Genomic DNA, 16948 nt, shown 5'->3' on the forward strand with positions numbered 1-16948 from the left:
TTTTTAGTTATAGTATGTAAGTAATAAATTAGGCAACTGGAGTATAAGAAACTGGTTATTGTGGCATTATTAAAATCACAATTATGTTGAATGATATACATAATTAGGTGCTACAAATTGCTTTGACTAATATTGTTTTTACAAAACCAAATAAAGTATTTCAGAATTTAAGAGATATATTGGCAGGTTTGGGTAGGAGGGAATATTATTGCTAAAATGTAAGCTCTGTAAGCATATGGATTTTTTTGGCCTATTTTGTTCACTGCTGAATCACCAGTACCTTCAAGACACTCAATAAATGTTTAGTGAATACTAAATGAAGTGAAATATATATGGCCATTTTGATGGAGCAGGGAACATTTAGTAGATTCAGACTGAAGTCTTAGGTTTGAATCTTACCATCAATAAATAACTAGTTATGTGAAAGAATTGCCATTAACCTCTTGGCCTCAGTATCATCATCTGTAAAACAGAAGTATCCATCTACCTCATAGGTACTGAATGAAATAATATTTTCAATGAATCTATATCATTCTTAGAAATGTTACACAAATACAAAGATTACTGAGGATTACTGTGTATTTATATTTTTGGCCTCAGTATTTAACATGGAGCTTACATGGAAGAGGCACTAAAGCATTTGTTAAAGTGATCAGAGTCCCAGTTCCAGTTCCTGTAAGATAATGGTAGTTAAATTTGAATTTCTTCAGGTATCTTATAAAAGTTTTCAGATCAACAAGGAAAGCAAATAAAATCACCTATAGCCCATACTTACAGTGTAACTAGAAAACAGAGACTATAAAAAATTTACATTTACATGTAAATAGGAGAAATTAACAACTGAAACCATCAAAGCCAGCTCCTGGAGGCCTTACCCAAGTAGAGTCAGATACCCATTGCAAAACACAGTATCAACTTTTGATGTCCCCTAGAAGAAAAGAAAACTGATAAAAGACCTGGTGGATACCATAGCACTGGTTCCTGGGGAGTTGAAAGGGAAGGACTCCAAAAGAATTCTGGTTCCGAAGTCATTAGTCTTGTGGAGAAGAGAGACACACAATGAGGAAGATATCCTTTGAAAGTCTGGACATGTCAAAAAAAAAAAAACACAAAAACAAAAAAACAGGAAGAAGAAGAAGAAGAAGAAGAAGAAGAAGAAGAAGAAAGCAACTGAAGTTAAAAACCCCAAGAAACAAAATCATACCAAAAAATCAGGAAACCAACTAACCAACATCCCTAAGTCATCTTTATTAAAGAAATTTGTCTTCACAGTTCAAATAATAGAAAACACTCTTGGTCAAAAAAACAAGTAAGCCCTTCTGCGCACCTATCATCACTTGGCCCAAGAAAACTCTACATGCTACATATTTAACTAGGGACAAAGAAAAGGACCCAAACATCCATAGAAAGCTACAATAAAACAAAAGTAGGAGTCGTCAAAATGCTTCAACATTCCACAAACCACTCTCCAAAAAATATAAAATAACAAAAATATAATACTCCAAAATGAACTGAGTGCAGTTAAATAAGCTATTGCAAATGTGAAAGAAGTGGGGGATCTGAAATCTAAAGCCTCAGACTAGTAAAGGACAAACAATAGGTAAATATGCAAAAAAAGAAAAAGAAAGAAAATTAAAAAATGAGAGGTAGGAACAGGAAACAAACTGGAAAAAGAAAAATAAAATCATTTCTGAAATGAAGGGTAAAATACAGTGCCCAAGAATGAAGACATAAAACTGAAAGTATATTAAGGGACATAATGGATGAGAATGAAAAGAGCAAAATTAGATAAAGATTTTAAAAATATCAAAGGAAAGTGATAGACATAGAAGACAGGCAAAGAAGATCCAACTTATGTGTAATTGAAGTCCTTAGATTTGAAAAACAAAGTAAGGAGACACTTAGTGCTTTATTCTAGAGGCTTTAACTCCAAGAAAACTGTCTGAAAATGAAAGAACTGAATCTACATACTGAAATGGTTCTAAGTGAGCCAAAATGGTCAGCCTTTAAACATACTCCACTAAAATTATCAGACTTTGGATAGCAAAAACTATTTTTAGCCTCTAGACAAAAAGACCAAGTCATTTACAAAGCAAGGAAAATTAGACATTAGATTTTTTTATAAGAAAACAGGGATGTGAGGTTTTCAAGAAACTCCAGGAAAGAAAGCATTGGCCAAAGATTTTTGTATACACCCAAGCTGTCCTTTTAAAGACCAACACTAAAGAAAAGCACTTTAAAGATAAAAGAATATGAAGAAAGCTATACTCACATTGAGAAATCTACTAGATCATAAACTCCCCTCAAACAAGATATGATTTTGGAAAGTACAACAAAAGGTCAGGTAGTAAACATTATACATGTTTAAAAGTGTATCAAAGACTAAAACAAAAGTGGAGACACAAGTACAAGATTAGTATGTATTATCTACTCCATCACAGGAGAACTGACCACAACCTAGAAAAAGATAATACTAAACTAAAATAAAATAGAAAGGTACAGAAGGAAAAAATGGAAAAATAAAATGAGTTCATTGATCTCCACATAGATGAAAAGTGAAAATAAAATGATATCATTCAAAGTAGAAAAACAAAATAGTAGAAGCCTAAGGGGAGGAATAAAAAAGAATTAAAGTGATTATAAAATTACCAGTATATAGTTTTTTAACATAAAGTTCTAGTAACTACTATAACCAATAACTCTTTTTAAATTAAATAAAATTTTAAAAAGCACAGAAGATAGGCGACATACTGTAAGACAAACCGCAATTATAACATACATAAGTTAACATAGCATAAAAGAATATAACAAAGTCAAAGCTAAATATATCAGTAATATAAATGTAAATAGGCTTATTAAATCCCCTAGTTAAAGGACTTTCAGATAGGTTCACAATATAAAACCCAACTCTGGATGAATACAAGAAATACACCTTCAACAAAGTGATTCATAAAGGCTAAAATAAAGAGATGGGCAGAGGTAAACCAAACAAATGCAAACACTAAAAATGCCTGGGATTATGATCTTGTTATCAGGCAACCCCTGAATTGGAGTCTATGTGACAAGCACTATGTGACAACAGTAACAAAAGAACACTTGATAACAATGCTAAAGGCCGCAATTGACAACATGTGTGTAACAAGCACTAAGATACCAAACGTCTCATAAAACGGAAAGTAGGAGATATACAAGGGGTAAGACAGAAAAACTTTAGTAACAAAAATCTCAACCTATCTTTCAGTCCAAGACAGTTCAAGTGGCCCAAAAATAAGCTAGGCTGTAGAAGATTTTAAAAACAATAGCATATATCTTTTGAACATATATGAAAGTTTGTACCCTGATAAAAAGAAATGTGAGAACTTTAAAAGGCTGTGAAAGTTATGAAAATTAACTATATTAAGTCAGAAAGAAATTATATTTCTTAAGATAGAAAAAATAAAAATCTGATCAAGATAAAAAATGCATTCCTCTTTTGGTATGTCAGAGTAGCTCATATTAGAAAAACTCTACCTCCCCCTCTTATGTTTTCCACAGAAAACAATATAAAGTCTGGAAAAACTACTTAAAAAACAACTACCTGAAGGGACTGGCAAGCAACCAAAAGTAAGAAGTCAGAGAAGAGTCAACACTAGAAGGAAGTATACTCATACAATGGAATACTACTTACCAATAAAGAGGAGAAAATCACTGATACATGCTAGTTACATAATGAATCTCAAAAGTATTATGTATGACAAAGGAAAAAAGAGAGTACATACTGGACAATTGCATTTACATTAAGTTCTAGAATAGGCAAAACCTATGGTGGAAAAAAAAATCAGTTAACAATGGTTGCCCCTTAGAGTAGGGGCAGAGGTAGGTAATACTAATTGGGAGTTGGGGAAAAAGAAACATGACATATCCAAGAAGTTCAATTTAGTCCAAGGGTAAAAAGGGACACTCAAATTGAAACACTAGATGACCCTGTTTATGAAACTGAAAGAAAAAGATCACTTTAAGGAACTTTTAATCATGGTCTCCTGTCTATCCACAGGAATGTATACATGTTTGCGCATAGACACATGTACAAAAAGAACTTTCTTCGAATTGCATCACAAAAAATAAGATGAATTGATAAACAGATGAATTTAGAATAAAGAAAATATAATTAAAATATTAATTGTAGAATCTAGGTGGTGGGTATATGAGTCTTCATTGTACAAGTCTTTCAATCTTTTTGTATACTGGAAATTTTTTCTAATTTCTGTATGCTGGAAAAAAACTGCAAAGAAATCTTGAACTGGCCTAGGTCAGTAATCATATTGATACTAAAATTATGAAACTACTTTACATAATCACATTATTAAATAAGGAAATAGGATTACTGTTATTATGAATTAAGATTTTCAGAATAACAAAGAGACGCAAATATAAAATAATTAAAGAAAACAAAAACCTAAAAATATCAATATACACTCATAATTTAAAAAAAATTTTTAAGTTTATTTATTTTGAGAGAGAGCACACATGCATGAGGTGAGGGGCAGAGAGAGGGAGAGAAAATTCCAAGCAGGCTCCATTGTGACACAGTGCAGAGCCCAACAGGGGGGTTGAACCCACAAACCATGAGATCATGACCCGAGCCAAGATCAAGACAGATGTTTAACTGACTGAGCTATCCAGGCACCCCACAAACTCCTAATTTTTTAAAAAGTCTCTCCCATAGCTATGTCTACTAAAAAAATCTAAAAGCAGTGATCCCCGGTAGCAATGAGCACACCCCGTGCCCAGATCTTGATTTCAAAATATCATTTACCATTAAAGGGAACCAGAACTCATTAGACAAATGGCTGATTCCAGGTATATGGCACAGAAAATGCAAGACAAGCCTAGGTCATCTTTTTGTGCTAGAAAGTAAGGAAGTTCTTAAAGACTAATAGAGGCAAGTCAAAAGAATAAAGAAGCCATTTTGAAGGAACTTCCATCAAACAAATTTGGGACAATTTATCTATCAAAAAGATTAATGACTATAAATGATATAATACACTGAATAAATAACAATCCATGAAGCAGTGGGAGAGAAAGGAGAGAAATGCCCTTTCTTACAGAAGAGTAGCTAAAAAGTATAGAAAAATAATAGGGTTAGATAATTACTATCTGCAAACCTCATTGTAATAATGTAGGCAAGGATCATAAATGGATAAAACCGCTAAGTGAAAGCTAGTTAGATAACAGAATATAACAGATAACAGAATATAATGTCCCACAGATTACTTGTGAATTGCAAAGAAAAAACCATTATACCACAAAGGAGAAATCAGGCAACTTCCATCCAAACCAAGGGATCAAACTGCATCACACAGGGTGGTAAAACCAATTATCTCTTCACATTACACTGGCAGCATGTATCTTGCTCAATCTGCCCTAAAACAATTCTTGCCCCCAAAATGTTTAACCTGAGTCTTATTAATAAGCCATTAGATGCAAATTCCAGGTACAGCTAAAACAGGAAATAGGATAAAAGGTCAATGATACCATAAGAAACAATTAAATAAATACAAAATGCAGGACATTCATAAAGGATATTTGTTAGAAGTGCAGACTCTTCAAGGCATTAATGGCAAGGAGTCTTTATAAAAAAGTAAAATGATTAAAAGAAATTAAAGAGACATAACCAAATGTATTATATGAACCTTGACTGAATTCTGGTTTTAGAAAAACAACCAGAAAGGATTTTCTTTTAACAACTAGTTGAAAGTGAATTCAGACTGAATGTTAGGTTATTACTATGGAATTATTGTTAATAATTTACATGATAATCATATTTTGGTTATGTAGTAGAATGTTCCTCCTTTTAGAACCACTGAGATGTATATGCCATGTTGTTTGCAACTTATTTTCAAATGGACCAACACAAAAAAGGAAAAAGGTATGTGTGTGCATGTAGCACAAAGACAGAGGGTGAGTAGATGAACTATATGGTAAACTATTAATGGTCTGCCAAGGTAGAGAATATACTATTCTTACAATTTTTATCATACTATTCTTATTTTTTTTACATATGAAATTTCATAATAAAAAGTTGATTAAAAAACTGAACAAAGTAGGGAATAAGAAATGAAAGTCTATAACATAGCAAGCATAGAGGACAACAAAAGTCAGAACCTAAGAATATACAAAGAAATTGACAAAAAGAATGTTAGGAAATTAAAACCAAGGTTTATACCTCTTTCAGTTTATAATGTGATATTTATGCACCCTTAGCATACCTGGCACCTAGAAGTCTGTCAGTTAACAACTGTTAACGTGCTAGCTAGCCTTCTAAACTTTCTTGAATCTTGCTATCCCTTTGCTTTTCAACTTTGGCTTCATCTTCAGCCTCAACCAAACACATCTCTTCACTGTTCTTAAATAATAAATGGTCAGGGGTGCCTGGGTGGCTCAGTCGGGTAAGCGTCGGACTTCAGCTCAGGTCATGATCTCACCCTTGTGAGTTCCAGCCCACATCTGGCTCTGTGCTGACAGCTTGGAGCCTGGAGCCTGCTTCGGACTCTGTGTCTCCCTCTCTTTTTCTGTTTCTCCCCTGCTCACACTCTGTCTCTCCCTCTCAAAAATAAATAAACATTAAAAAAAATAATTCATGGTCATCTTTCACCCTGAGCTTTTATTTTGCTATTTTTCTTTCTTGAAATGCTACTTTCTTCCTACTCACCCAACCAAACTAGATCATCCTTCATGATCTCGAAGATCATGAAGACCCAATTCTTCCACTAGATCTTCTTCAATTCTATCATTTCATCCTGATTTGATTCTTCTTTAACAAAGCTAAAAATTATATTAATTTGTTTATATTTTATAGTAAAATTTTAGAGAAGGTAGACTAATGGTAAGCAGTAGACTCATTAAAATGCTATTTTAACTCTGGCAGCAATGTAAAAGCAAACCATTTTTCTACCTCAAAGACTATCAAAACCAAGCTAAGGAACAGACTACTGTATCTCTAAAGGTAAAATGTTTGGCTTCTGAATATACAAATATTCTCATATTTTGACATATTCTGTTCTTTGAATTTGTACACACTAGCACGGTACTTAATAATTGTTCTACAAGTAGTAGATATTTGGTAAATATTTGATTGATTCATCAAATGGCATAATTTACATAACTTCCTTCAAGATATTGAAAAAACTTATCATAAGACTTGCCTTACTATTTAGATCATTTGGGGGCACCTGGGTGGCTCAGTTGTTTAAGCTTCTGACTTTGGCTCAGGTCATGATCCCATAGTTGGTGAGTTCAAGCCCCGTGTAGGGCTCTGTGCTGACAGCTCAGTACCTGGAGCCTGCTTCAGATTATGTCTCCCTCTCTCACTGCCCCTCCCCTGCTCATGCTGTCTCTCTCTCTCTCTCTCTCAAAAATAAATAAATATTTTTTAAAATTTAAAAAATAGAAATAAAAAAATATTTAGGTCATTTTTATGTAATAAGAAGGTAAGTATTATAATTTCCAGTTATATTTATATGATCAGTAACATCAGGTTCTATCTGCACATAACAATATGGAATTGTAAACAAAAGAATTCATAGAGAATATTCAGGTTTCTTTAAAGAAATAATTTTATAATTAAGGGAGACAATTTTTTATAGGAATAATGAATATAAATGTATGTATAGCAGCAAAGCTATTTTCATCTAATGAAGATAATCTCTAAAGAAACTGAAAAACATGCACATTTCCAGTTGAGAGTTTCAGATATTTTTTCCTATCTTTTTTATATAAATCCCATAAGGATTAGGTTTATTTAAGCATTTTTACAAATCAGTAACTTTAGAAAAGTTACACTGCCAAATTAAGAAAATAGTCAATTCACAATTCACTATAAGTATTTAAAGAACATAAATGTGGAGGACAGATATGATTTCCAGAGGAGCATTTCATGTAACTGTGAGAGATGATATAATAGCAAGTGTTTAGTCCCACACTATACTTCAACCAGTGTTTCTCAAACTCTTCCACTGAAACAGCCCCCTCCTGACCGAATATCCTTAAAAAGGATAAGAGAACATATATCTCTCTCCATGAGTAGAACAGCCCAAATTATGCCACAATTATAAATTTCTCATTTTTTCTTAAAAATTCACGGTTAATAAAGAAGGTGTGTCATATTTATTCTATGGCTTTTTATATCTCCTGACACATACTTATGTACTCTTAGTGATTTATATGACCCAGTTTGAGAAGCACTGACTTAAACCAGTGTATGCCCATGTGAAAAATATTTCCTGAATTATGACGTAAGAATAATTTCATTTTATAACATCAGGGATAAATAATAGTGAAAATTATTTGTTATGTGTTGAATAATAAATATGTAAAAAGTATTAAATTAGGTTTTTAATATATATAATCTTAATTTTCAAAATGTAAATATTATCTTACCAACAGTAATTAAGGAACTGAGACACAAAGAGATTAAATAGCTATCCAAAGGCAATACAGCTAATAAATATTACTTTGTACACAAGTCTTTATTATATCACAATCTCATCAACATTTTATTTTTACAAAATCTCACTTTTCAAGAATTTAATGCAGATGTGCTATGAACAGCACATAGCCACTAACGTATCAAAAGAAACTCTTCACTAGCAGTACAGTTTTCAGACCAATCAATGATGGGTGATGTAAGACCACTTATATTAGAAAAGAAATCCCCATCTAGCCACTAACTTGAGCTAATTCTTGGGTTCAAGTAAGACCTGGCATTGTATATGTGCTGCCAAAGCGAGCACAAGACTGGGCATTGTAAATAGGATAGGATGTAAATTTCATACACACATTCTAGACCCAATCCAAAATGGCAGCACAGAGTAACATTATTTGGCAAATCCTAAGCAACCTCCTGTTAACTTCTGTCACTAGCCAGTTACAAGTCCTTGAGTTAAGTTGCTTGCCTGTCTAGGATTTATGTTCACCATGTGAAAGGGGTGTGCATTTCAATTTCTATACCTGTTTCCGTTACTCTCAGCTAGTACTTCTTTGTTAGCATTTTTCAAGCAACTCGTTTTTTAAAAAATTGACATTTCTATATACTAATTATCAGTCTTGGTCCTCTTTAAAATATTCCCTCAGTTCTTGATTCTTAACCACTTCATTTTACAATCTGGAACACAACAAAATCGCCTGGTGAAAACTGCTATTTTAATAGTAACTTTACTATGAGCTCTACTATCAAAATGTTTATAGTATCAGAGTCTATTTCAGTGTATTTATTTTTTAAAAAGCTTTGGTGATTTGATATTTGCCATTAAAGTTAACTTATATTGTGTTCTTAATTCAAATTCTTCAGTACATTAAAATCCATAGGAAAACTATACTACTAACCATCTTCCAGTTTGATTTGCAACCTGTTCTTCTAATTTCTGTAGCTCCAATGTGTAAGCCATTATTCGAGCATTGCATACCATGAGATTCTTAACTGCATGCAAGATCTGGTCTTTCTGAGTACTCAGAGAAAGGAGTTTCCATATTCCTTCTCGCATTCGAATTTCTAAATCTATTTTTTCTTGAATGCTGCAGTCCTTAAAAAAAAGAGAAAAGCATTTTTTTAAAGATAGCAAAAATCCAAAATTATAACATTTCTTTTTATTAGTAAAAATGTGCTAGTGATTTTATAACATATTGGGAAAGTAACAAAGTTTTGAAGTATGATAGTACAAAAAATATAGCTATTCAAAAATGCTGTTTGCAAAACCTTAATTTCTTGCTTTATTAGGAAGTCTACAATCTAGCGGAGAAACACAACAGAAACAAGGGTGAGAAACATTACATATTCTTTGCATAGCTTCGCAAGTTTGAATAGTGTCCCCCAAATATTCCTGTCCTCCCAGAACCTCAGAATGTGACCTTATTCAGATACAGGGTTTTGTAGATGTAATTAGTTAAGATGAGGTCATACTGGAATAGTGTGGGCCCTAAACCCAATGACTAGTGTCCTTATAGGAAAGCCATGTGAAGACAGAGAGACATACAGAGATAACTCCATGTAAAGACTGAAACAGAGATGAGAGTAATGAGTCTATAAGCCAAGGACTACCAAGCAACCACCAGAAGCTGGAAAAGGCAGGGAAGATTCTTCCTATAGCCTTCAGCAGGAGTATGGGCCTGCAGATACCTTGATTTCGTACTTCTGGACCCCAGAACGATGAGAGAATAAATTTCCATTGTTTTAAGCCACCTAGTTTTGGTAATTTGTTAAGGGACAGTCCAGGAAATGAATACAATAATATGTATAGTAACTAATGTGAATATTATAGCACATGTACATATTATTTAAGTTGTATTGTGGGATAGCAAGATGTGGTTGATGACACTGAATTAACCAAGGAAAAACAGATGTTGGAAAGGAGCAGATGCTGGAAAAGGGACTGAGGTTTAGCAGCTATGGTAAACAAAGTCAATAAAATCTCAGAAGCTACAGAGGGAAAGCACTGTGTTAAAAAATGTCCAAAGCTTTAGCTATCAGATGGAACAGAGATGTAGAATATATTTTTGGATTTTTGTTTATTTTAAAGAGTCACCATGAAACTACTAAATCATTTTAGTTCTGAAAGTCTTTTATTCCATACAATGATCTTGTAGTGGCCCGTTCTATATACAAGTTACACATGTAACAATAGAATTCTAGAAGCTGAAACTCACAGAGGCTTTTTAAACAATTATAAATCATTAGATATACTCTTTACTAAACTACAAACACAATAATGCTCTAGTACGTCTATTTTTAAAAGTAAAGTGACCATTATCCTGGCTTCTGTGGTAAAAAAAAAAAAAATGAATGCTATAATTTACCATTTAATTGAATCAAAATCTATATAAAAAATGTAACTGGAACCTAATAACAAAAGTTCCAGGTATTAAAAAGACAATCTTTTCAAAAAGAAAACCTAAAAGTTAGGAGGGCAAGTCAATGAAAATTACACTAAAAGAGAAGCTATAAGGGTGCCTGGGTGGCTCAGTTGGTTAAGAGCCCAACTTCAGCTCGGGTCATAATCTCACAGTTCATGGGTTCGAGACCGGTGTCGGGCTCTGTGCTGACAGCTCAGAGCCTGGAGTCTCCTTCAGATTCTGTGTCTCCCTCTCTCTCTGCCCCTCCCCTGCTCACACTCTGTCTCTCAAAAATAAATAAACATTTAAAAAAAAAATTTTTTAAAGAGAAGCTATAGTAGATGATTTGACTATCCAAATCAATCAAATATACTATTCACATGCAGAAAACAGATCTGTTTAATTACCTTCTGTAATTACATCACGTAATTACCACATAAAAACCTTCTTTAGTGGTAGAACTCAAAACTGGTACACTACATAAATGTAGTCATTTGCTAGTTTTCTTTCTTTACACATGGCTGAATCTCAACAACTCCATTTCATCTTTGTATGACTTTGTCAGCCCCAAAGTAAATTCTTCTTTAATGTAATTAATAACAAATTTTAAGAATTATCTATGTGACCCATATGTCTCTAAGATTAAGCTCTGTCAAGCTGGTTAGTATTGGGGAGCACACACATAGGAGGCAACCTGAAGCAAGATGAATAGTTTTACTCCACAACCCAAATATAAACAAATACCATCTGGTGCCATTAAATTCAATTTTGCTTTTTAAATGTTACAGTGAGGCAGCCAGCTGAACCAGCACAGTGGTTCTTAAAGCTGGCTACACATGAGAATCACCTCTGGTAGAGGAAGAGCCTTTTATAAAAGCACCTGAACTTACGACCCACCCCAAAACAATTAGGCTCTCTGGAGGTGGAGCCTGAGGTTTTTTTGTTTGGTTTTGTTTGGTTTTGTTTGGTTTTGTTTTGTTTTGTTTTGTTTTTAAGTTCCTCCAGTGACTCAATGTAGAGCCAGGGGAGAGATATGCGGTAGTACTTGAAATTCCACAGTGACCTGGAAAGTTGCAACAACCTTAAGAAACCAGTAGGTGGCCACAAACACATTAAAGAATCAGTTTGGGTTCTAGGGTTTCCATCTTCTAAATGAAGACTGTCTTCTCTTCATCACTTGATAAAGACTATAAAATTATAGAGGCTTGGGAAATAGTGCAAAAATGAAATGCAAAGTTAAGGCTTGTTTTTTAAATCACCTTATTTGTAAGATTAAATATTCATTAATATTAATATCAATATTAATATTCTTATTAATAATTAATAAGATATATCTAACAGATATTAGTATTAGAATTCTAATAGCGTGGGGGTCAGCAAACTATAGCCTAGCCAATGCCTGTTTTTGTAAATAAAGTTGTACAGGGGCACAATCACGCCCATTTGTATTATCTAAGGCTACTTTCAAACTACAATGGCAAAGTGGAGTAATTTCGAGAAAGACCATGTGGCCCACAAAGCTGAAAATGTTTACTATCTGCCTTTTTACAGAAATAGTTTGCTGATCCTTAATTCAGCCAAATTAACATACATAGTAAACTATGACCTTACCTCCCCTATTCTACAGTGAGCAGATGTGGATCTGGGAGGGCTGACATGAGTGGGGTGAATTGTTAAGCATATGTATGCTTTTGAATGTACTGGGGTTTAAAAAAAAAGAGGTATGTGTTACCCGTTTTTTGTTCTCCATGCAACTTCTTTTAGTACACATCTATACTTCACATACAGGGAAACCCATCTGGTCAAGTGATAACTACTGCAGCCAAGAAAGTCTTTTCAGAGTGGAAAAACTTAATTTTAGTTAGTAAGGGGTGCAAAGTGCTCCTGGGGTTAAGAGCTGATGTGCCATGCACAGTGAGAACAATGATCACGTAATGAGGGCATGCATAGAGCATTCAGTGATGGTGCTTACTAACCCCAAAGCGGTATGGCAGGGAGCTAAAATCATGACTGCTGCTGCCTCAACCATAATGGCAGAGTAAACACTGACTAGGACCCATGACAAAAGCATGTATTCATCCCTCTTAGAAGTGTCTGAAAGCAAGTCTCCAGAAAGAGCAAATGGGGTGGGGAAGAATGGGGTGGGGAAGAATGGGGTGGGGGGAAATCTTCCTCTTGCCATTTCTCCTTCAATTTTCTAAATATGAGCTACCTTGTAATCAAGTCAAACAGAAGCCTATGGTACTGTCCTGATCATGTAGATACCTAGTCAGGCTGATAAAAATGGATAGGGCAAGGCTAAAAATGAAACAGGGAAATGACTTAGAAGTGCAAATCTAGACTATGTAGAAAACAGAAAGATACCAGGTTTTAAGAGCATAATGGGACAAAGGAAGTGCAAAAAAAATGGCCTTAATATTTTTTTTAAGTAGGCTCCGCACTGGGCATGGAGCCCAATGCAGGGCTTGAACTCACATTCCTGAGGTCAAGAGTTAAATGCTCAACTGACTAAGCCACCCACGCTCCCCTGAAAATGGACTTAATTTTGAAATTAAGCACTGACTTAAAAATAAATGAAGCTGGGCTGCTGCAAGACAACTGTAGTAACCCAGATAGAAAATATCACCCACCTAATGGATATAGTTAAACCGTGTTAGTTAAGAGACCATGGTGAAAGAGAAGACTGCAAAATAGTATATATAGCATACATCCTTCTAAAAGAAATTGTGTGTATTTTAAGAATTGTTTATGTACAGGGGTGCCTGGGTGGTTCAGTCGGTTAAGCTTCTGACTCTTGGTTTCGGCTCAGGTCATGATCTCACGGTTTATGAGTTCAAACCCCACATTGGGCTCCATGCTGACAATGCAGAGTCTGCTTGGGATTCTATAGCTCCCTCTCTCTCTCTCTCTCTGCCCCCACTTCAAAAGTAAATAAATAAACTTAAAAAAAAAAACTTAAAAAAAAAGGAATTGTTTATGTACAGAAAAAGTCTGGAAACTGTTAATAGTGGTTATTCTGTGGAATGGTATTAGAGAAAGAATTCTTAAATCCATGTTTCTGTATATGTTTACTACAATGAGATAGTGAGACAGGGAAACTGAAGAACTCCATTAAAATATGCTTTTTGCTCCTTTTCCTGCTTCTATCCTTGCTACCTGCCCCTACACTCCACTTTACACATGTCTTATAATGAAAATAGTGCATGTCCTCCTTGTAAGGGACAAGGAGTTAATGATTTGTCTAGAATAGATAACATCTAAGGATGAACCAGATGAGAATGATGGAAGAAGCTACTATATGTGTATTCCAGACCACTGGCACTAGACATCTCAATGCCAAGACCCCCTGGCTCCAAGCAATAATACCTGGGCCCTCATCTTTGTTCTAACAGGTTCCTAGATGCCTGAGAGGACACGTACACTAGACCATCATCCTCAGTAAAAACCCCCAGACCCCGAATGAAGACAAGACTCGTGCTCCTCTCCTTTCGGAGTCTCCTGAACTTTTGTCTGTAACTGCTTTCTCTGTATCTTCAATAAACTCACCTCCTGCTGGCTCACATGTGATTTCCATCCTGCAGGAAGCCAAGAACTGGTCCTGTGGGACCCCTTCTGGATCCCTGAACCAGCCTGCCGGCATCAATGGCATTACTTCTTGAATTTCTTTTTTATTAAGATTTCAAAAGCTTGAAAAGTTTGTAAGAAAGGTTAGGTGGCTGCCCCAACAGATGAATGGGACAAAAGATAGTAAGAAAAAGTTTTCCCTCAAGCACATTCTGAGTGTCAGGTACTATGCTAAGTACTTTAAAAAGGTTCTCAACTCCCAGCAACTTTCTAGGATAAGCATTTTACCCATTTTACAACTGTGGAAACCAAGGACTTAGAAAAGACAGGTTAACTTATTTGAGATTGTTCAACAAGCAGAATTGGATTTGACCTTAATCTGACTCCAAAGCCAATGCTTTATGCTGCGAGTACTCACAGCTGACTCTAAGGTTTCAGTAGATGTTTCACTAGTGTTATGACCACCTCAGAATCTTTGGTCCTATCCCTATTAGGTGGCAGTTTCACTAATATCAGAGGAAATACAGCAAATAAGAAATCACTGTTAGTCAAATATAAAATTCTCTTAGCCTCAATATTCCTGTTAGATTGAAACCTATTACTATTTTGCAATTTTTATCCAAGATCCAAACACAAGCAATTTCCACAACTCAATTACTTGGTTTTCTTACTGCCTATGAAATCATTAAATATTACTGTACCGTCTCACATGTAAATAACCCAGTTCTTATGTATATTTATTTATTTTCATTCCATGTAGCTAAAGTTCTTTCATGACCTTATCTTCTTGTCTCTTTTGTAAAATTCCTAAATATTACTGCTGCACACAGCTAAATAAATATACGGCTACACCAACACCTATGTAATAAATACCAGAACCTCAACAGATTGCCTGCCCATTCACTAGAAATCAAGATTCTGTTATCAGAACAGAAAAAGTACTTAACAGATAGGACAGAAAAGCATTTTACATCAAAATGTCTGAAATTTTTGAAAATGCTGGCATAAAACAGCATTACTAATAAAGGAGTTGGACTTTGGTTTGCATAATAGTTCTTACTGTCTTGCTTTATTTCCCTCAGTATTATTGAAGAATTTCTAACAATTTTGTATCTGCTGAGGTTTCTAAACAAAATAACAGGTTTCTAAGCAAAGGTTAGAAGGTTAGGTTTACCCAGGTTTCTAATAAAAAAAATAGGTTGGACCATATAAAAGTGCTGATAGTCTACTAATTTTGACCTACAAAACTGGCATTTTCACATGGTTTAATCTATTTCAGAACTAGGTAAAAGAAGGTGGAGATTAAAGGGAAGATCAAGCATAAAGACATCAGTTTTAAGACTCTAAAGTTAGAGTTGAGGGGAAAATATAACACTTTAATAATTGATTGGTCTCTATTCAGTAAAAAAAACACATACTTTACATGGCGAAATAGCAAAACATCAAACTTCTCTCTTATCCGATTCGAAAAGAATCCACTATCAAACCAAATTTTTCTAAAGTTCCAAGTTTGCAGTTTGCTTCTCCACCCTGCCCCCATCGAGTTTATGTCGTGTGTGGACGTCGCTCCAGTAATTGCGCTTTCCGTCAAATCGAGTAATAAGCAAACCGTCCTCCCTTGGCCTCGGGTGGGCTTCTTGGAAATCCCGGGACCCCCATTTCTCCTGCGTCACCTACACTGGGATCTAAACCGTGTGTGTGTGTGTGTGTGTGTGTGTGTGTGTGTGTGTGTGTGTGTGTGTCGGGGGGGGGGGGGGCGGGGAGGTGTGGAAGGAAGCAGCGGGCAGGTGCGCCCGGGAACGCACGGAGGAACTCCGGCATCGCTTCCCCATTCGGGTCTAGTCTCCTCCAAAAGAAATCGGGGGCCGGAGCGGGAGGAGGAGATTTCCTAGCTCCACTGGAGCCTGCAAAGTGCGGTCTCCTAGTCCGTCCCTTTGTTTCTGGACACGGCTGAATACGAGACGCGGAGTGGGGGCTTTCTCGACGACGAGGCAAAACGGTGGCTTGAAGACTTGAAAGTCCGGCCCTTCCTCACTCACCTGCTGGGCGGGAAGGCCCGCCAGGCGGAGCTCGGGACCCCTCACGGTCTGCGCCTCCATCTCAGCACCACTGCCAGGCCCGCCGCCGCTCCTCCTAAGATTTGAAAAGCCCGCCGCTCGCTTGAGCCGCGGAGGACGCCAACCGCCGGCCCGGCCGTACCAAGTCCGGCCGCAGGGGGAGGGGCGCAGGGGGCCTCCAGCCTGAGGGCGCACGCGCAGTGGCAGCGCCCGGGCCTCCCGCAGGGAAGCGCGCCGAGACCCTAGCCCTCCGTGCCGCGGCGAAGTGAGTGGGGCGCGGCGGGCAGGTTTAAGGCACTGACTGAGGAGTGGGCGGGCCTGGGACAAGAGTGGGCAGGGCCGTGGGGAGTACATTGGCCACTGAGCGCACCTGGCCGGGCACAGGGTTTAGGCAGGTGGTTTTCGAGGCACGCCCCAGTGCATTTTGCCTGCATCCCCGCCAAGGCCCTTCGCGGCTGGCT

At 36.2% G+C, this 16948-nt stretch overlaps 1 protein-coding gene across 2 annotated transcripts in view; it reads right to left on the reverse strand.

Moving 5' to 3' along the window:
* The window catches only part of RTKN2 (rhotekin 2), a 76180-nt gene extending 59432 nt beyond the window's left edge, over positions 1-16748 (reverse strand). The window contains exons 1-2 of one of the 2 annotated variants that reach the window (XM_043596435.1): positions 16470-16748; positions 9364-9560 (exon numbers count right to left, since the gene is read on the reverse strand). In XM_043596435.1, the coding sequence (XP_043452370.1) occupies positions 9364-9560; positions 16470-16529 (257 nt within the window). In that variant the 5' untranslated portion in view covers positions 16530-16748. The remainder of the gene's footprint in view (positions 1-9363; positions 9561-16469) is intronic. The other variant, XM_043596436.1, reaches the window with a different exon arrangement.
* Positions 16749-16948: the final 200 nt, after the last annotated feature.

This window comes from Prionailurus bengalensis, chromosome D2, assembly GCF_016509475.1.
Source record: "Prionailurus bengalensis isolate Pbe53 chromosome D2, Fcat_Pben_1.1_paternal_pri, whole genome shotgun sequence".
Classification (NCBI taxonomy): domain Eukaryota; kingdom Metazoa; phylum Chordata; class Mammalia; order Carnivora; family Felidae; genus Prionailurus; species Prionailurus bengalensis.